The sequence below is a fragment of the Xenopus laevis genome, chromosome 9_10L, assembly GCF_017654675.1.
Source record: "Xenopus laevis strain J_2021 chromosome 9_10L, Xenopus_laevis_v10.1, whole genome shotgun sequence".
In the NCBI taxonomy this organism is placed as follows: domain Eukaryota; kingdom Metazoa; phylum Chordata; class Amphibia; order Anura; family Pipidae; genus Xenopus; species Xenopus laevis.
The window spans coordinates 134,417,073-134,438,491 of NC_054387.1; the positions used below are offsets into that span (position 1 = coordinate 134,417,073).

A 21,419-nucleotide genomic window follows, 5' to 3' on the forward strand; every position below is an offset into this window, starting at 1 on the left:
CACAAACTGCTGCTCACCTGCCACCTGTTGACAGCTGGATCTCCTCTTCTACAGCCGTGAAGATCAACTGCACCCGGCCTGTGTTGCGATGTTACTTCATGCACTGAAAATCTAGCTCTGCCCCGCTCTTATTGACAGCCGGCTTGCTACTACATACGGAGCGGAGATCTTTACAGAGGACGCTGAGCCGCTATTTCACTATTATGGAGCAGTCCAGTTCCCGTGTCTTATGAGTAGGGATGCACCAAATGCACTATTTTGGATTCGGCCGAACCCCCGAATCCTTTGCGAGAGATACGGCCAAATACCGAATCCGAATCCTAATCTGCATATGCAAAGTAGGGGTGGGAAGGGGAAAACATTTTTTACTTCCTTGTTTTGTGACAAAAAGTCACGCAATTTCCCTCCCAACCCTAATTTGCATATGCAAATTAGGATTTGGATTCGGTTCGGTCGGGCAGAACAATTCGGCCGAATCCGAATCCTGCTAAAAAAGCCCGAATCCTGGCCGAATCCCGAACCGAATACTGGATTTGGTGCATCCCTATATGGAACGATTTTGTATTCTTATCAGCAATATATATATATATATATATATATATATATATATATATATATATATATATATATATATATTATATATATATATATATATATATATATATATATATATTGAATAAAGTACCCCCTCTTGTAAAATATAAGGATATTATAAGTTACCGAGGAGTTTCATGGCCATATAAAAGCACAAGGCCGAAGGCCGAGTGTTTCTATACAGGTCATGGAACTCCGAGGTAACTTATAATATCCTCGTATTTTACAACTGGGGGTACTTTATTTATTATAATACACAAATTTGAGTGAGTCATGTGACAAAAATGACATCAGAACTCACCGTTTATAAGGATATAATTTACAAGATATTCGTGGCTTTTGGGATATATATATATATAGCAGTAACCTATACATTTGATCAAGGATGCAGTGCTATACAATAGAAGTGTTTCTATACCCTCCCCCACATGTGAAATTTGGCGCCTTGATGACGTCATCAGTCCATATACAAGCACTTGGTTTCCAAAAATAAAGTCTCTGCTTTTTACAGTGTGGTGTGTCCTTTTGTTATTCCGCCATTAGATGGCAGTGTTGTGCTCCTGTGCTTAGTTGTCATAACCATTCCAAAAAGGTTATTTTGTTTTATCTGTGAAACAATGTTGCAATCAATAGTAAAAGATAATAAATGATAGTAAATGGAAAACAAATTACTTACAGATATTGAGGAGAACATTTTGTATCGTTTTTCCTATGGGATAGAATAGCCATTGTCAGTACAAGTCAATGTAACTTTATCAGTAGCTTTTATACAGGAAAATTATTTACTCAAGGAAACAATTCAGTGATAGTTGTCCATTAAGTCCCTTAGGCATAACACAATCAAGTTCGTGAATCCAAAAGGCTTCACGTTTTAGTAATAAATTGTCAATGTTACCACCTCTGGGTGGTTTCGATATCTGATCAATCGGCATACACTTAAATGTGGCTGGATCGTGTTTTGCCTCCTTCCAGTGTTTGGCCACAGGTTGTTGTGCTATGTCCTGTTTATTAGCCTCAACCCGCCTTTCTGTATCCAATGCTGCCCTTATGCTAGCCCTATGCATGTTGATTCTTTCCTTCAACTGTCTAATGGTTTTACCACAATAAATTAAACTGCATGGGCACTTGATTATATAAATTACCATAGTTGACGTGCATGTAAGCCTCTGCTTAATTTCGTATTTCTTCCCTGTTCTGGGGTGCCTGAACTCCTTCCCCAGTATTAGGGTATTACACACCACGCAACCTGTGCATTTATGTACTCCCGGGCGGGCAGACAGAAAGTGTTGGGCTTTGGGTGGTACATATTTGGTTACTGGATCGGCGGGGCTTAAGTGTTCCTTTAAATTTGTATTCCGTGAATAACTAAACTTTGGCTTTTTTGGAACCTTTGGGGCTAGCATTTCATCTTTGGCCACCATCTCCCAGTGTCTGAGTACAGCTTCTTTTGTGGCTTTGCTGTAAGGATTAAATTTACTCACATAGTAAATATCATTTTTTTCTTTAGTTGTTTCTTGTATGGTATTTGTAGTACCCTGAAGTAACTGCTCCCTAGACAAGGTTGAAACTGAGTTCATGGTATCGTTAATTAGTGTGGGTGGATATCCCCTTTCCAGGAACCTGTTTCCCATTTTTACCAGGTCTTCTTTACACTGTACAGGGTCACTGTCTATTCTAATGACCCTCAACATCTGTGATTTGGGGAGGGATTCAAGCAGGTGTCTAGGGTGGTTACTTTTATAGTGTAGTATCGTATTTCTGTCTGTGGTTTTCGTGTAGATGCGTGTCTGCAAAGACCCATTCTGTTTGTAAACCTCGACATCCAAAAAATTAATTCGTTGTGAGTTGTAGTTCAGCGTTAGGCGCACTGGGGAGTTTGTTGAATTCAGGCCAGTTACATATTCCTGTAGTGTTTCTGCTGTCCCTGTCCATATAAAAAACAGGTCATCGATATAGCGTCTATAGAAACTGCCAAATCGTTGAAAAAGTTTATGACCATAAATGTGTTCATTTTCATAGTTGTGCATGAAAACGTTGGCATAGACCGGTGCCACTTTCGCTCCCATGGCAGTGCCCGTCCGTTGGAGATAAAATTGAGTTTCAAATTTTAAATAATTGTTAGTTAATACAAACATGGCCATATAAAAGTACGAGGCCGAAGGCCGAGTGTTTCTATACAGGTCATGGAACTCCCAGGTAACTTATAATATCCTCATATTTTACAACTGGGGGTACTTTATTTATTATAATACACAAATTTCAGTGAGTCATGTGACAAAAATGACATCAGAACTCACCGTTTATAAGGATATAATTTACAAGATATTTGTGGCTTTTGTGTTATATATATATATATTATATATATATATATATATATATATATATATATATATATATATATATATATATATATATATATATATAGCAGTAACCTATGCATTTGAGAGATATATATATATATATATATATATATATATATATATATACATACACCAGTGGTTTCTTCTCTAGTCTATTTACCATTTCATGCCAAGCCCCCTGACCCCCTAATTACAATATGCAGGGACCCACAGCAGAGGGGATGTTTATCCAACACCTAAATGGGACAATAGTCTGGGTGGGGCCATTGTCTGACACTATCCAAGGTGTCTCCATACTTGATTCTTATGGAAATAACCTAGAGTAGCCACTTTGCTATGGGAGAAACTATATAAAGGGGCTCAAAGACCTCCCCCAATCACTATATAGCCCCATAGCTGATACAGAGAGGAGGGGCAGATCAGAAATGCTATAAAGAGTTGGTGTCAGTTCCACAGGGGCAGAATTCTGTGGAGGGAGCAGAGAGGAGAGTTCAGAGAGGAACCCTTATCCAGAAACAGGTAAATATATTGTTCCTTGTCACTTTTAATTGTCCTATTCTGATTCTTCATCAAGTGAATGGTACATTATAACTGGTTCACTCTGCAGGAATGTGTTTGCCTTAATTGAAATTAAAGGTTTTGGTTCTTTTGCTGTTAATGATAAGGATATTAGAAGTCACTGAGGGGTTGTTCTGTGTATCCTTCGGTTGTAATAAAAATATATTATACATTATACAGGGAACACTGAGTATCACTCATGTATTATAAGGGATAATGTACCCCCTACTGTAAATGATAAGGATATTAGAAGTCACTGAGGGGTTGTTCTGTGACCATATAAAGGCACAAGGCTGCAGGCTGAGTTATACAGGGAACTCTGAGTATCACTCATGTATTATAAGGGATAATGTACCCCTACTGTAAATGATAAGGATATTAGAAGTCACTGAGGGGTTGTTCTGTGACCATATAAAGGCACAAGGCTGCAGGCTGAGTTATACAGGGAACTCTGAGTATCACTCATGTATTATAAGGGATAATGTACCCCCTACTGTAAATGATAAGGATATTAGAAGCCACTGAGGGGTTCTGTGACCATATAAAGGCACAAGTCTGCAGGCTGAGTTATACAGGGAATTCTAAGTATCACTCATGTATTATAAGAGATAAATGTACCCCCTACTGTAAATGATAAGGATATTAGAAGCCACTGAGGGGTTCTGTGACCATATAAACGCACAAGGCTGCAGGCTGAGTTATACAGGGAACTCTAAGTATCACTCATGTATTATAAGGGATAATGTACCCCCTACTGTAAATGATAAGGATATTAGAAGTCACTGAGGGGTTGTTCTGTGACCATATAAAGACACAAGGCTGCAGGCTGAGTTATACAGGGAACTCTGAGTATCACTCATGTATTATAAGGGATAATGTACCCCCTACTGTAAATGATAAGGATATTAGAAGTCACTGAGGGGTTGTTCCGTGACCATATAAAGGCACAAGGCTGCAGGCTGAGTTATACAGGGAATTCTAAGTATCACTCATGTATTATAAGAGATAAATGTACCCCCTACTGTAAATGATAAGGATATTAGAAGCCACTGAGGGGTTCTGTGACCATATAAACGCACAAGGCTGCAGGCTGAGTTATACAGGGAACTCTAAGTATCACTCATGTATTATAAGGGATAATGTACCCCCTACTGTAAATGATAAGGATATTAGAAGTCACTGAGGGGTTGTTTCTGTGACCATATAAAGACACAAGGCTGCAGGCTGAGTTATACAGGGAACTCTGAGTATCACTCATGTATTATAAGGGATAATGTACCCCCTGCTGTAAATGATAAGGATATTAGAAGTCACTGAGGGGTTGTTCTGTGACCATATAAAGGCACAAGGCTGCAGGCTGAGTTATACAGGGAACTCTAAGTATCACTCATGTATTATAAGGGATAATGTACCCCCCTACTGTAAATGATAAGGATATTAGAAGTCACTGAGGGGTTGTTCTGTGACCATATAAAGACACAAGGCTGCAGGCTGAGTTATACAGGGAACTCTGAGTATCACTCATGTATTATAAGGGATAATGTACCCCCTGCTGTAAATGATAAGGATATTAGAAGTCACTGAGGGGTTGTTCTGTGACCATATAAAGACACAAGGCTGCAGGCTGAGTTATACAGGGAACTCTGAGTATCACTCATGTATTATAAGGGATAATGTACCCCCTGCTGTAAATGATAAGGATATTAGAAGTCACTGAGGGGTTGTTCTGTGACCATATAAAGGCACAAGGCTGCAGGCCGAGTTATACAGGGAGCGCTGAGTATCACTCATGTATTATAAGGGATAATGTACCCCCTACTGTAAATGATAAGGATATTAGAAGTCACTGAGGGGTTGTTCTGTGACCATATAAAGACACAAGGCTGCAGGCTGAGTTATACAGGGAACTCTGAGTATCACTCATGTATTATAAGGGATAATGTACCCCCTACTGTAAATGATAAGGATATTAGAAGTCACTGAGGGGTTGTTCTGTGACCATATAAAGACACAAGGCTGCAGGCTGAGTTATACAGGGAACTCTGAGTATCACTCATGTATTATAAGGGATAATGTACCCCCTACTGTAAATGATAAGGATATTAGAAGCCACTGAGGGGTTCTGTGACCATATAAAGGCACAAGGCTGCAGGCTGAGTTATACAGGGAACTCTCAGTATCACTCATGTATTATAAGGGATAATGTACCCCCTACTGTAAATGATAAGGATATTAGAAGTCACTGAGGGGTTCTGTGACCATATAAAGGCACAAGGCTGCAGGCTGAGTTATACAGGGAACTCTCAGTATCACTCATGTATTATAAGGGATAATGTACCCCCTACTGTAAATGATAAGGATATTAGAAGTCACTGAGGGGTTGTTCTGTGACCATATAAAGACACAAGGCTGCAGGCTAAGTTATACAGGGAACACTGAGTATCACTCATGTATTATAAGGGATAATGTACCCCCTACTGTAAATGATAAGGATATTAGAAGCCACTGAGGGGTTCTGTGACCATATAAAGGCACAAGGCTGCAGGCTGAGTTATACAGGGAACTCTGAGTATCGCTCATGTATTATAAGGGATAATGTACCCCCTACTGTAAATGATAAGGATATTAGAAGTCACTGAGGGGTTGTTCTGTGACCATATAAAGACACAAGGCTGCAGGCTAAGTTATACAGGGAACACTGAGTATCACTCATGTATTATAAGGGATAATGTACCCCCTACTGTAAATGATAAGGATATTAGAAGCCACTGAGGGGTTCTGTGACCATATAAAGGCACAAGGCTGCAGGCTGAGTTATACAGGGAACTCTGAGTATCGCTCATGTATTATAAGGAATAATGTATAGAATATCTAAGGACAGCGGCAATAGAAAAAAGTATGGACTTTCTATAGACACTATATGAAGGGATTTATCTTCTTTAGACCTCATGCAGATCAGTTGTATTTGTACAGAATGATATATAATGTCTCTCATCATCATCAACTACAAATGGACTGGTAGTAGAGGATTGTTCAGAGTGGGCACTGAAATTGTATATTTTTTTTATCAAGGTATAGGAATTAAATGATGGAGAGACCACGCAATGGAGCAGGCCACTCCTATACGGCTCAGCGACAATCATATGCAGCTCAGAGAATGAACAGCAAAAGGCTGATGGCTCTGCATGGTGGTTTCATAGACACAGATGCCCAGGGTGGGCCCAGCAAGCGGGTGCGTGGGTTGGAATCTCCAATGTGTAACATGGTTGCATTTGGACACAAAACCACAAATATGTTGGGTATGGAAGAGACTGGAATCAGTTGCAGTATTGTTTCTGTTTGTCCTTGGGAAGTAGAAACAAGTGCTAAAGAACAACTCAGTACCTTATATGATGCCCTGGACAATGGAAGTGAGAGGCTTTCAAGGCCAAAACAGGATCCTATTGGATACAGGAGATCTTTATCCTCAAATAGGATCCATTCTGGAGAAGAGAATTCAGTTTGTGAAAAAGACAATGGCTACTCATACAGGCCACCCCTTCCTCCAAATACAGGTGGATTTTGGAATCCTTGGAAGAGTTATGAGTGGGGTCCAAGTTTCTTCCTCAGGAAATGGGAAGCAGGAAAGGATTCAACTGAAAATGGGCTTAATACAAATCCAGGGACAATGAAGGAGGTTCAGGGACCATTAATTGACCTAGGAACCATAAAGAGGCCAATTGCCACTGAGACAGAACAGCATTCAGGAGTCAGTTTACCTGCAGTTTCTGGTGAGTCTGTGGATTTCTAGGAATCTATAAGTAATGCAAACTTTATATTATATTTACTGTTTTTTTACCCTTTCTTAATCCTTGGAAATGGATTTGGTTCAACATACACAATGAATGCTAAAGACACTGCTCATTGACTCATTTTTATTTATTTATTTATTTTAGGCCCATCCCACCCACTGAAGGTCCTAATTGCAGGCCACTCATGTATCTCGAGGGCCTTCAAGAGGGCAACTGAGAGTGGTGAAGGTTGCCAATTGGGAATACCAGAGGAACACATGACAATATCATGGCTCAGTGAGGAAGGCTTGCTGTGGAAAGACTTTGGCAAAATGCTGCAGACTACAGACACAAGCCAATTAGACCTGCTTATTATTCATGCTGGTGGCAATGACCTTACTTCAACAAAGACCATTCAATTGATAATTGACATTAGGACTGACCTACTTAAAATCAAAGAAAAGAAAAGACCTAAGGCCCTGGCTTGGTCCAATGTATTACCAAGACCAACCTGGGAAGGTGCAGGGTCTCAAGTGGCCGTAGACAGGACACGCAAGAAGGTGAACAGAGCCCTCAGTAGGTTTATGGTTTCCAATGGTGATTTTGTAGTGACGCACAACGACTTTACGGTCAAGTCTCCAGAGTTGTTCAGAGAGAATGGAATCCATTTATCAGATGCTGGACTGGATATTTTTAATGCTGATTTGAGAACCTTCCTAACTGAATGGAAGAAGACACCACCAAGTGAGTTGAATATACAGATATAAAAAACAATTCCCTTTATGGCACATGCATACTTAAAAAGAAGGTCTCTGAATATAAACCGGATAAAAAATTTATTTTGTATTGGTGTGCAGGTTGGTTTACAGTTGGCTCAATCTTTAATTTTTTGCAGGGCTACCCCAACCTCTGAAGGTCCTAATTGCAAGCCACTCAAAAGGGCAGTTGAGAGTGGTTAAGGTGGCCAGTTAGGAATACCCGAGGAGCATATGACAATATCATGGCTCAGTGAGGAGGACTTGCTGTGGAAAGACTTTGGCAAGATGCTGGAGACTAGGGACACAAGCCAACTAGACCTGCTTATTATTCATGCTGGTGGCAATGACCTTACTTCAACAAAGACCATTCAACTGATAATTGATATTAGGACTGACCTTCTACAAATCAAAGACAAGAAAAAACCCAAGGCCCTTGCTTGGTCAAATTTAATACCAAGACCAACATGGGAAGGCGCAGAGTCTCAATTGGCCATAGATAGGACACGCAAGAAGGTAAACAGAGCCCTCAGTAGGTTCATGAAGTCAAATGGAGATTTTGTAATGACGCACTGCAACGTTACTATCAAGTCTCCTGAGCTGTTCAGAGAGGACGGCATCCATTTATCAGATGCTGGGCAGGACGTTTTTAATGCTGATTTGAGAAATTTTCTAATTCAATGGAGGAAATCACAGATAAGTGAGACAGGCGAATAGAAGAATTCTCAGACCCTAATCTCTATTTTAATGCCAGAGTTAAAAAAAAATTAGAATTGTACTTATAATTAGAAAAAAAAAAAAAAAGATTCAATGCATGGCTTACATCGTGCTCAAAGTTAATTTATAGGTTTTAAGGTTTACTTTACAGGCCTAGCTGGACAAAGAGAAGGCACTGGTTGTATGGCTGGGCCTGGGATCTGAGATTATTTGCACAGTAGTCACGACCATTGAGTCCAGTACATCTTTGGGGTAGGTGTGCACATTAGGAATTTAGTAGTGGACAAGAAGATGAAGCACATTTATGTAATATAAGATGTATGTATACAATAAATCATGAACCAGTATTATCCGACCACTGTGTGTGTGTAATTATTGCGGTATGTACAGAATGACCAGGAAAGAGTATTTTATCTTTTTATTGCACACAACATGTTTCGGGCCCAGAGCCCTTTATCAACACACTAACTCGTAACTCTTTCAAGGAAGGTTTTCTTGCCAAAATGTTGCTGCCCCCAAACAGAGTGAGGTCTCTATTTGTCTGCACCTCCAGTAGTAAAAACTTTTTTTGTATGATAGGTTCCCTTTAAAGGAGACATATTGTGTAAAAGGTAAGAATGTACCAGTGCATTATACTCATTTAGATATAGAAAAATTGTGCTTAAAAAGTAGTGTTTCAGGCTGATTTACTGAATATTTCTGCAAAACCCCTAATAATCCCTCCCTTCTCTTCCACTTGCTGCTCCCTGAATTCCCAGGCTGTGCACTCAGCTCACTGCACTGTAGGACAGGAACCAATCAGCAGCTAGCAGGACCTGGGCCATTTTTAAAGATAATATACATTTTTAGTACCATGTAAAAGCAACACCATATATTACTTATAATTGCCTACAAGATATGACGGGATTTTAGTTATGCTATATGCCTACTTTAATTGGCAAGAAAGCCGAAATTTGTACTTACTGTAATTATAATACATGAGTGATACTCAGCGTTCCCTGTATAACTCAGCCTTCAGCCTTGTGCCTTTATATGGTCACAGAACAACCCCTCAGTGACTTCTAATATCCTTATCATTTACAGTAGGGGGTACATTATCCCTTATAATACATGAGTGATACTCAGAGTTCCCTGTATAACTCAGCCTGCAGCCTTGTGCCTTTATATGGTCACAGAACAACCCCTCAGTGACTTCTAATATCCTTATCATTTACAGTAGGGGGTACATTATCCCTTATAATACATGAGTGATACTCAGAGTTCCCTGTATAACTCAGCCTTCAGCCTTGTGTCTTTATATGGTCACAGAACAACCCCTCAGTGACTTCTAATATCCTTATCATTTACAGTAGGGGGTACATTATCCCTTATAATATATGAGTGATACTCAGCGTTCCCTGTATAACTCAGCCTTCAGCCTTGTGCCTTTATATGGTCACAGAACAACCCCTCAGTGACTTCTAATATCCTTATCATTTACAGTAGGGGGTACATTATCCCTTATAATACATGAGTGATACTCAGAGTTCCCTGTATAACTCAGCCTTCAGCCTTGTGCCTTTATATGGTCACAGAACAACCCCTCAGTGACTTCTAATATCCTTATCATTTACAGTAGGGGGTACATTATCCCTTATAATACATGAGTGATACTCAGAGTTCCCTGTATAACTCAGCCTGCAGTCTTGTGTCTTTATATGGTCACAGAACAACCCCTCAGTGACTTCTAATATCCTTATCATTTATAGTAGGGGGTACATTATCCATTATAATACATGAGTGATACTTGTTATTTAGTCTTTCCAAGTTTGCATGTCTATTGTTCCAAGGCAGCCCTTGTACTGTTCATGTTAATTATTTCAGTTACAGACCAGTTTCTAATACAGTGGAACCTCAATTTTACATCCCCTGATTTTACGTTTTCCCTCATTTTACATTGTTGTTTTGTGGTCCCACCTATATATTATACATAATACATTTCCCTGATTTTTCATTTTCCTGGATTTTACACCATTTTTTTCTGGTCCCCTGAAAAATGTAAAATGGTGGTTCTATTGTATTTTGTGTCCTGCACCCATTACTCACCCAGTGGACAGATCTTGGGTTAGGATTGGGCATCATAAGTGCATAACACAACATTGGTGCTCTAACACTGCCCTCTCCTGCACCAAGTCTATACTGTTAAGGTACTGATATTGTATTCATTTAATAACATTACTCACCCAGTGGGCAGAGCTTCTGGGGATTCTCCTTTATCCCTTCCCTGTAAAGGTCCTTGTTTCCTTTTATATAGTCCCACTCGTCCAAGGAAAAATAGATGGAAACATGATGAGTCCTTATGGCAACCTGTCACACACAATGTTCCAGTCATCCCCCAGCCAGAGAAAGGGATTATCATCCACTGTTACTAAACAATAAGGGGCCGCTGTACCCACCTCTCCAGTCAGCAGCTGGATGATGTTGGACATGAGTTCCAGGATCTTCTTGTCATTCTTGTTATTTTCCTTCTGTATGACGGAGCCAGGGGCATGCAGGGCCCCCCCATCATCTGACTTCTTCCTAGGGATGTAGTGCTAAATATTGAAAGGAAGAGAGAATGGTGTTTGAGCTGCAGAGAGACCCCCTTTGTACAGACAGACAGTCTCTTGTCAGTGTGCCAGTCACAGTGCCCCTCACCTCTCCAGTCAGCAGATAGATCATCTCCAGTGTCAGATTCACCATTCTCTCCTTCTTCCCCCGCTCCTCCTCCTCCTCATTGTTATCCTTCTTCTTCCCCTTCATCCCTGTGTCACTCAAGCTTCCTCCCACATTCCCATTGGCTCCTTGTGGGAGGGACTGACCTGGAAGTGACCCAGGAATTAAGCACTTACACATTTCTATACAGGATTATTCCCAGCAATATCCCCCAATAGAATTACAGGGGCCCAGATCCACAGAATCCCATTAAATCTCCCCACAGTCTGTGTCCCTGCAGGGGGCACTATCCCTTATTCTCATGCTGAAGTGAGAGGACAGAGTTGGGTTGATTATACCTGAGCCATTGTAATGTAGGAAGGCAATAATATTAGTGAAAGAGAAGATGGAACACAAGGCTGGTACCAGTATTTCTGCAATAGGAAAGGGAGAGAGTTTTTTGTTTCTATTGGAATAACTGTCACTAGAAGAAGCTATGTGAGAGACAGTGGGACCCCCTTATACTGCAGAGGGAGGTGCATTCTGGGTGCATTACACCTCTGCCATTCACAACACAGGGATAAGGATGGGCAGTTAATCAAAAGGTCACCGTCACTTTGCATAAAGAGGTCAAATGGGTGCACAGCGGCTGTAGGGAAGGGACTTTACAAGGTTGTAGGAAACAGGCAGTCAATTAACAAAAAATAGTATATTTTGCAGTATTGTACTTATAGTCAAGACAGAATGCTCTGTTATACAGATAGCTAGAATCTCAGCTGCCATAAAGCAGGACAGGACTGCTGCTTACAATGGGGATCAGATAGGATCTGTGCAGCCACTGGGACAGAATGTTCTGTTATACAGATAGCTAGAATCTCAGCTGCCATAAAGCAGGACAGGACTGCTGCTTACAATGGGGATCAGATAGGATCTGTGCAGCCACTGGGACAGAATGTTCTGTTATACAGATAGCTAGAATCTCAGCTGCCATAAAGCAGGACAGGACTGCTGCTTACAATGGGGATCAGATAGGATCTGTGCAGCCACTGGGACAGAATGTTCTGTTATACAGATAGCTAGAATCTCAGCTGCCATAAAGCAGGACAGGACTGCTGCTTACAATGGGGATCAGATAGGATCTGTGCAGCCACTGGGACAGAATGTTCTGTTATACAGATAGCTAGAATCTCAGCTGCCATAAAGCAGGACAGGACTGCTGCTTACAATGGGGATCAGATAGGATCTGTGCAGCCACTGGGACAGAATGTTCTGTTATACAGATAGCTAGAATCTCAGCTGCCATAAAGCAGGACAGGACTGCTGCTTACAATGGGGATCAGATAGGATCTGTGCAGCCACTGGGACAGAATGTTCTGTTATACAGATAGCTAGAATCTCAGCTGCCATAAAGCAGGACAGGACTGCTGCTTACAATGGGGATCAGATAGGATCTGTGCAGCCACTGGGACAGAATGTTCTGTTATACAGATAGCTAGAATCTCAGCTGCCATAAAGCAGGACAGGACTGCTGCTTACAATGGGGATCAGATAGAATCTGTGCAGCCACTGGGACAGAATGTTCTGTTATACAGATAGCTAGAATCTCAGCTGCCATAAAGTAGGACACAGGTGTTGATTAGTGTATTATAAAAGAGGGAAAGAGACATATGAAGGAGAGCATACAGTACATATCTATACAATAGATTTACTGTAGCTACTGATTGGTGCAATGTGTTTCTCCTCACAACATGTTTATGTCTGTCTGATATGTGAGAGCAGCTCTGGGGTTTTAACCAAAGCTTTTTCTATATTATGGATTTGATTTCATTTGTATGTTATCACTGCGTCTTTTGTTCCCCCAGCACCTGGCTATAAGCCCTTTATAGAGAGTGACAGTGTCAGACTGAGTTACCTGGAACCCACTAGAGGCCTCGCCCAGGGGCGTAACTACAGAGGAAGCAGACCCTGCGGCTGCAGGGGGGCCCAGGAGGTACAGGGGGCCCCATGAGGCTCTCATTGATGAGCAATTTGAACATATATTGGTAAAACAGGAGAAACACTGGATATGTTGGGGGCCCTAAAATTAATTTGCTGTGGGGCCCAGCAACATCTAGTTACGCCACTGGCCTCGCCCCTGGGCACCCACCAAACTCATAGCAGCACCTGGTGCAATTCCCCAGATATCACAGTGTATTCACTAATTATAATGTTCACCTTTAGGGACTCATTTTCCCCAACAACCAGGCAGTGAGTAGGAGACCGGAACAACTGTAGGAAGATAAGTAATAAAAAGTAACAAGAAAAATAAAATGGTAGCTTGTGCCGGGGTCAGTGACCCCCCAATTGAAAACTGGAAAGCAGTTGAAGAGGAAGGCAAATAACACAAAAACTATAAAAGAATAAATATTGAGAACCAATTACAAAGTTGCTAGGAATGGGACATTATATATCCCCACACATACCAGCAGTGTCGGACTGGGCCCAGCCATGTTCCCCCAATCAGGTGGCCTCTTAAAAAACGTTGTCTGCTGCGCCGTTGCACCAGCGTTCACGCACAGGGAAGCCAGGAAGGGCCCCTGGTAACTGCCTGGAGGGGCCTTTATATGGCAGTCCCAGTGGCCCCCATTACTCCAGTCCAACCCTGCATGACAGTCTGAAAACTGTATTCTAACACCTTGTTTGCACTGAATTGTATTTGATCTTTTTGCTACTTATTGTAAACAGCTGCATTAGGACTAAGGTGTAGGGTTGTGCTTAGGGGGGGCCAAATCCTCACACCATCCTCCCCCATACTCTTATCTCCCGCACTTTCCTTTATATTCTTTTAGCATCCCATCTCCTTTACTTCATTTCCTTTCACCATTTTGCTTTTTTACTCTCCTCATTCTGGTATAACCCCAATATCCCCAATTCCTTGTTTCTACTTCTTTCTTAATCTGTTCTGCTGCTAAAGGCCCCCATACACGGGCCAATAAAAGCTGCCAATAGACAGAGTCGGCAGCTTATTAGCCCGTGTGTGGGGCCATCCAACGGGCGCCCCCAAACGATATCTGTCCAAAAGTCGGCCAGATGTTGATCGGGCAGGGTAGAAAATCCCGTCGGATTTTGGCCACATCTGTTCGTTGATGCGGTCCCGCAATCCGACCACCCGTATGGCATTCTTATGCGATCATTGGGCCCTAGGGCCCGCAATCAGATCAGCCTATCACCCACCTCAATGTGGGAATATGGGGGAGCGATGTCGCCAAACAAGCAGATCTCCCTGGGTAAGGCCACCTTAAGTCTCCTTTTCTCTCAGACCTTAGTCTCCCCCCACACCCCCTCCTTTTCCATTTGGTCTCTAACCCATTTCTCTGCAGCTAAATGAACAACCACTGGTGGTCAGAGTGGCTTTGGGTCACAGTCAAGCTCATAAACAAATCTGCCCCTGTCCTTTAGTAGGGATGTCGCGGACTGTTCGCCCGCGAACTAGTTCGCGCGAACATCGGGTGTTCGCGTCCGCCGAATGTTCGCGAACGTCACGCGACGTTCGCCAATTTGGGTTCGCCATAGCTGGCGCTTATTTTTGAACTCTCACCCCAGACCAGCAGATACATGGCAGCCAATCAGGAAGCTCTCCCTCCTGGACCACCCCCACACCCCCTGGACCACTCCCCTTCCATATATAAACTGAAGCCCTGCAGCGTTTTTTCATTCTGCCTGTGTGTGCTTGGAAGAGCTAGTGTAGGGAGAGAGCTGTTAGTGATTTGAGGGACAGTTGATAGTAAGTTTGCTGGCTAGTAATCTACTTGATACTGTTCTGTATTGTAGGGACAGAACTCTGCAGGGATTTGAGGGACATTTAAGCTTAGGTAGCTTTGCTGGCTAGTAATCTACCTTCTACTGCAGTGCTCTGTGTGTAGCTGCTGTGGGCACTGCTGCTGATCTCTCATCTGCTGACTGCTGCCTGTAACCCAATAGTCCTTGTAAGGACTGCTTTTATTTTATTTTCTTTTTTGTTTTTTTACTTTGCTAGTTGCTACTATAAGAGCCCAGTGCTATTAGTCTAGCTGTGTTGGGGTGGGGAGTGGGACTGGTGTGCTGCTCCTAGTAGTTCAGCACCAACCAGAGTAATTTTTTTTTTTAATATATATATATATATTTTTTTTTATTTTACTTATCTCACTGTTCTTTAACGTGTCCAGTGCTGTTTGCTGTTCTTCATAGTAGTGCACCAATAGTAGTGCACTTGCAGGCATTATTTGCCCAGTGTGTTCTTCAAACAACGACCACCTAGCTGTGTGAGCTTGTTCACATTCTGTCTAAATATCAATAATAATACCGTCTCCAGAAACACTACCTGAGTGACGTTTTTCAAGCAGCAATAATATATTCCGTATCCACTGCTGTAGTGTATACGTTGACCTTGCAGGCATTGTTTCAATTTGTTTGCCCAGTGTGTTCTTCATTTTCAAACGGCCACCTAGCTGTGTGAGCTTGTTCACATTCTGTCTAAATATCAATAATAATACCGTCTCCAGAAACACCACCTGAGTGACGTTTTTCAAGCAGCAATAATATATTCCGTATCCACTGCTGTAGTGTATACGTTGACCTTGCAGGCATTGTTTGCCCAGTGTGTTCTTCATTTTCAAACAACTGCCACCTAGCTGTGTGAGCTTGTTCACATTCTGTCTAAATATCAATAATAATACCGTCTCCAGAAACACCACCTGAGTTGTTGTTGTTGTTTTATAAAAAATGCCAGGCAAAGGCAGGCCGCCACGCAGAGGCACTAGGGGCTGTGCTGCTATGCTATCCTGTGGCCCTAGGAAATTGCCCAGTTTTACAAAGGCAATTACCCTGAACTCCCAAAATGCTGAAGAGGTAGTTGACTGGCTTACACAGCACAACCCATCCTCTACCGTTTCTAACTTTGCCACAACATCCTCATCCTCCTCTGCTATGGGCACCCCACGTAACACTTCCTCCACCACCGGCGCCCCTTCTTCACTGGAGTCAGAGGAGTTATTTACACATGAGTTTTTTGAACTGAGTGATGCGCAACCATTATTGGCAGAAGAAGATTAAGGAGATGAGGACGTTACACCAGATATAATTCTGGCAGAGAACACAACAGAGATGGACATAATGAGTGATAGTTACATAGTTACATAGTTAAATTGGGTTGAAAAAAGACAAAGTCCATCAAGTTCAACCCCTCCAAATGAAAACCCAGCATCCCTACACACACCCCTCCCTACTTTTAATTAAAATTCTATATACCCATACCTATATTAACTATAGAGTTTAGTATCACAATAGCCTTTAATATTATGTCTGTCCAAAAAATCATCCAAGCCATTCTTAAAGGCATTAACTGAATCAGCCATCACAACATCACCCGGCAGTGCATTCCACAACCTCACTGTCCTGACTGTGAAGAACCCTCTACGTTGCTTCAAATGAAAGTTCTTTTCTTCTAGTCTAAAGGGGTGGCCTCTGGTACGGTGATCCACTTTATGGGTAAAAAGGTCCCCTGCCATTTGTCTATAATGTCCTCTAATGTACTTGTAAAGTGTAATCATGTCCCCTCGCAAGCGCCTTTTTTCCAGAGAAAACAACCCCAACCTTGACAGTCTACCCTCATAATTTAAGTCTTCCGTCCCTCTAACCAATTTAGTTGCACGTCTCTGCACTCTCTCCAGCTCATTTATATCCCTCTTAAGGACTGGAGTCCAAAACTGAACTGCATACTCCAGATGAGGCCTTACCAGGGACCTATAAAGAGGCATAATTATGTTTTCATCCCTTGAGTTAATGCCCTTTTTTATGCAAGACAGAACTTTATTTGCTTTAGTAGCCACAGAATGACACTGCCCAGAATTAGACAACGTGTTATCTACAAAGACCCCTAGATCCTTTTCATTTAAGGAAACTCCCAACACATTGCCATTTAGTGTATAACTTGCATTTATATTATTTTTGCCAAAGTGCATAACCTTGCATTTATCAACATTGAACCTCATTTTCCAGTTTGCTGCCCAGTTTTCCAGTTTAGACAGATCACTTTGCAAAGTGGCAGCATCCTGCATGGAACCTATAGTTCTGCACAATTTAGTATCATCTGCAAAAATAGAAACAGTACTTTCAATGCCCACCTCCAGGTCATTAATAAACAAGTTGAAAAGCAAGGGACCTAGTACAGAGCCCTGCGGTACTCCACTAACAACACTGGTCCAATTAGAAAATGTTCCATTTACCACCACTCTTTGTAGTCTATCTTTTAGCCAGTTCGCTATCCAGGTACAAATACTATGTTCCAGGCCAACATTCCTTAATTTAACCAGTAACCTTTTGTGTGGCACTGTATCAAATGCTTTAGCAAAGTCTAAGTAAATCACATCCACTGCCATCCCAGAATCGAGGTCTCTACTTACATTCTCGTAAAAAGAAATTAAGTTAGTCTGGCAAGATCTATTACGCATAAAACCATGCTGGCACAAACTCATAGTATTATGATTTGCTATGAAGTCCAGTATCTTATCCTTTATTAACCCTTCGAAAAGCTTTCCTAATACTGACGTCAGACTAACTGGCCTATAGTTTTGAGGCTGAGAACGGGATCCTTTTTTGAATAGAGGCACCACATTAGCAATTCGCCAGTCTCTTGGCACAATACCAGATCTCAATGAATCCTGAAAAATTAAGTAAAGAGGTTTGGCAATCACAGAGCTAAGCTCGCTAATTACCCTGGGATGAATACCATCTGGCCCTGGACCTTTGTTAATCTTAACCTGTTCAAGTCTCTTTTGAATTTCTTCTTGTGTGAACCATGCATCATTAGTTGTATTACTAGAATTGGGAGTGTTAAGAAGGAAACCTTCACTTACTGGTTCTTCATTTGTGTAAACAGATGAAAATACGAGTTCAGAATCTGCGCTTTTATTTTGTTTTCATCAACCAGCTGATCCCCCTCTGATAGTAAGGGTCCCACCCCTTCCTGCTTCATTTTTTTACTATTGACATATTTAAAAAATAATTTGGGATTTTTTTTACTGCTTGCTGCAATATCCTTTTCTATAGCAATTTTAGCTTGCCTTATAGCTTCTTTGCATGATTTATTGGCCTCCTTGCACCTTATAAATGTTTCGGCTGTACCAGCTAACTTGAAAGCCTTAAAAGCACGTCTTTTCTTACCCACCTCAACACCAACGCTTCTATTGAACCAAAAAGGTTTTGCTTTGCAACGACGTTCCTTGCTTACAAGTGGAATATACTGACAAGTATATTTATTAAGCAGCATTTTAAAGACTTCCCATTTTTGTTCTGTGTTTAACCCTGTGAAAAGCATTTCCCACTTAATATGTTGCAGAGATGCCCTTATACTGTCAAAGTTTGCACGTCTGAAATTTAGTGTTTTAGTTACTCCCTTATAGAATTGCTTCTGCAACAGAATCTCAAAGGAGACCATGTTATGATCACTATTCCCTAAATGCTCACCCACACAAATGTTAGAGATGAGTTCAGTATTGTTAGTTATTACAAGGTCCAAAAGAGAGTTATTCCTAGTAGGTTCTTGAACGAGCTGGAATAAAAAGTTGTCATTCAGCATATTTACAAACCTACTAGCTTTTTCTGTCTTAGCAACCCCATTACCCCAGTCAATGTCTGGATAATTGAAGTCACCCATAGCAACAACTTGACCCAGCTGTGAAGCCGCTTGTATCTGCAAGAGTAGCTGGGCTTCATACTCGACACTTATACGAGGTGGTTTATAGCATACACCAATGATAATTCTTTTTGATACCTTTTGCCCAGTCGAAATCTCTACCCAGAGTGATTCTACACCCTCACCAGTGCCAGCTATTTTTATTTCTTTAGCGCATGGCTTTAATTCAGGCTTTACATACAAACCCACTCCTCCACCCTTTTTAATCCCTCTGTCCCTCCTAAAAAGGGTGTAACCATTTAAATTCACAATGATGAGGAGGTCCCCGCTGCTGCTTCCTTCTGTGAGCTGTTAGAAGAAATTGATGCATCTGAGGAGAATGATGATGAGGAGATTGATGTTTTGTGGGTGCCCAGTAGAAGAGAGCAAGAGGAGGATAGTTCAGATGGAGAGACGGAGAGTCAGAGAGGCAGGAGGAGAATAAGACTTAGAAGAAGCAGGGAGGACAGCTCGCAGGGAACAGTAGGGCAACAACATGTATCGCCACCTGTGGTCAGCCGGCCAACGCACCCGCCATTGCCGCCAACTTCTACTGTTACCGCCAGATTGCCAGCTTCAAATAGGTCAGCAGTGTGGGATTTTTTTAATGTGTGTGCCTCTGACAAAAGCGTTGTAATTTGCAATGAGTGCAGTCAGAAACTGAGTCTTGGGAAGCCCAACACCCACATAGGTACAACTTCTATGCGAAGGCACATGAACGGCAAGCACAAAGCACTATGGGAGCAACACCTCAAAGGCAGCAGACAAACTAAAAGCCACCCTCCTTCTGGTCCAGCATCTTACTGCTCTACCTCTGCTGTCCTTGACCCGTCTGAACCACCCTCCACTCCGCCTTCCACCTTGACCACCAGTTCCCAGTCATCTGCCCCCAGCCAAGTTTCTGTGAGGGCCATGTTTGAGCGTAAGAAGCTAATGTCTGCGAGTCACCCCCTTGCCCGGCGTCTGACAGCTGGCTTGTCTGCACTCTTAGCCCGCCAGCTTTTACCATACCAGCTGGTGGACTCTGAGGCCTTCCGCAAATTTGTAGCAATTGGGACACCGCAGTGGAAGGTACCCAGCCGCAATTTTTTCTCCAAGAAGGGAATACCACACCTGTACCACCATGTGCAGAGCCAAGTCACCGCATCTCTGTCACTTAGTGTTGGGGCAAAGGTCCATATGACTACTGACGCATGGTCCTCCAAGCATGGTCAGGGCAGGTATGTCACCTACACTGCCCACTGGGTGAACTTGCTTATGGCTGGGAAGCAGGGAATGCGTGGCTCAACAACAACAGTGGAGTCGGTGTCACCGCCCGGATTGCACGCGGTTCTGCCACCACCTCTACTCCTCCTTCGCTCTCTACCTCGTCTTCTTCCTCTGCTTCCTCCTCCTCTGCTGCTGGGTCCTCCTCCTCCACACCTGTGCACCCCCAGCTCCCCCTAGGCTATTCGACGTGCCAGATAAGCCGTTGTCATGCTGTCTTGGGGATGACGTGCCTGGAAAGCAGAAACCATACCGGATCTGTACTCCTGTCATCTCTGCAGTCACAGACCGATCGGTGGCTGACCCCACACCAACTGAAGATCGGAAAAGTGGTGTGTGACAACGGAAGCAATCTGTTGGCAGCACTGAGACTGGGCAATTTAACACATGTGCCCTGCATGGCACATGTTCTGAATTTAATAGTCCAACGTTTTATCTCGAAGTACCCAGGATTCCAGGACATTCTCAGGCAGTCCAGGAAGGTGTCGGCCCATTTCAGACGTTCCTACACAGCCATGGCACGCCTTGCTGACATTCAGCAGCGGTACAACATGCCAGTCAGGCGTTTAATTTGCGACAGCCAGACTCGCTGGAATTCAACGCTCCTCATGTTTGAACGTCTGCTGCAACAACAAAGAGCCGTCAATGAATACCTGTTTGAACTGGGTGGTAGGACTGGATCTGCAGAGCTGGGGATTTTTTCCCCCGTTACTGGGTGCTTATGCGCGATGCCTGCAGGCTCATGCGCCCTTTTGAAGAGGTTACAAACATGGTCAGTCGCACCGAAGGCACCATCAGCGACCTAATACCCTTTGCTTTCTTCCTGGAGCGTGCCGTGCGACGAGTGACAGATGAGGCTGTAGACCAGCGTGACGAGGAGCAGGAAGCGCACGATTTCTGGTCGGAATCACCAGAACGAACCCAGGCACCTGCTGCAACGCAGGGAGAGGTGTCAGAAGTGGAGTCAGAGGAGGAAGGTGGCTTTGTGGAGGAGGAGGACCAACAGGAGCAGGCTTCCCAGGGGGCTTGTGGTGAC

The 21,419-nt window shown here is 42.6% G+C and overlaps 1 protein-coding gene and 1 non-coding gene across 2 annotated transcripts; one reads left to right on the top strand and one right to left on the bottom strand.

Annotated features, from left to right (window-relative positions):
* Positions 1 to 3,322: 3,322 nt before the first annotated feature.
* On the top strand, positions 3,323 to 9,109 carry LOC108703769. Its single transcript, XM_041576595.1, has 4 exons — positions 3,323 to 3,473; positions 6,585 to 7,282; positions 7,448 to 8,026; positions 8,178 to 9,109. The coding sequence occupies exons 2-4, from the start codon at positions 6,598 to 6,600 to the stop codon at positions 8,252 to 8,254; spliced, it is 1,341 nt and encodes a 446-aa protein (XP_041432529.1). The 5' UTR covers positions 3,323 to 3,473; positions 6,585 to 6,597; the 3' UTR covers positions 8,255 to 9,109.
* Positions 9,110 to 10,975: 1,866 nt separating this feature from the next.
* LOC108703777 lies at positions 10,976 to 11,247 on the bottom strand. Its single transcript, XR_005964101.1, has 2 exons — positions 11,190 to 11,247; positions 10,976 to 11,100 (listed from the first exon to the last, which is right to left on the bottom strand). It is a non-coding gene; the product is annotated as an uncharacterized LOC108703777 (transcript).
* Positions 11,248 to 21,419: the final 10,172 nt, after the last annotated feature.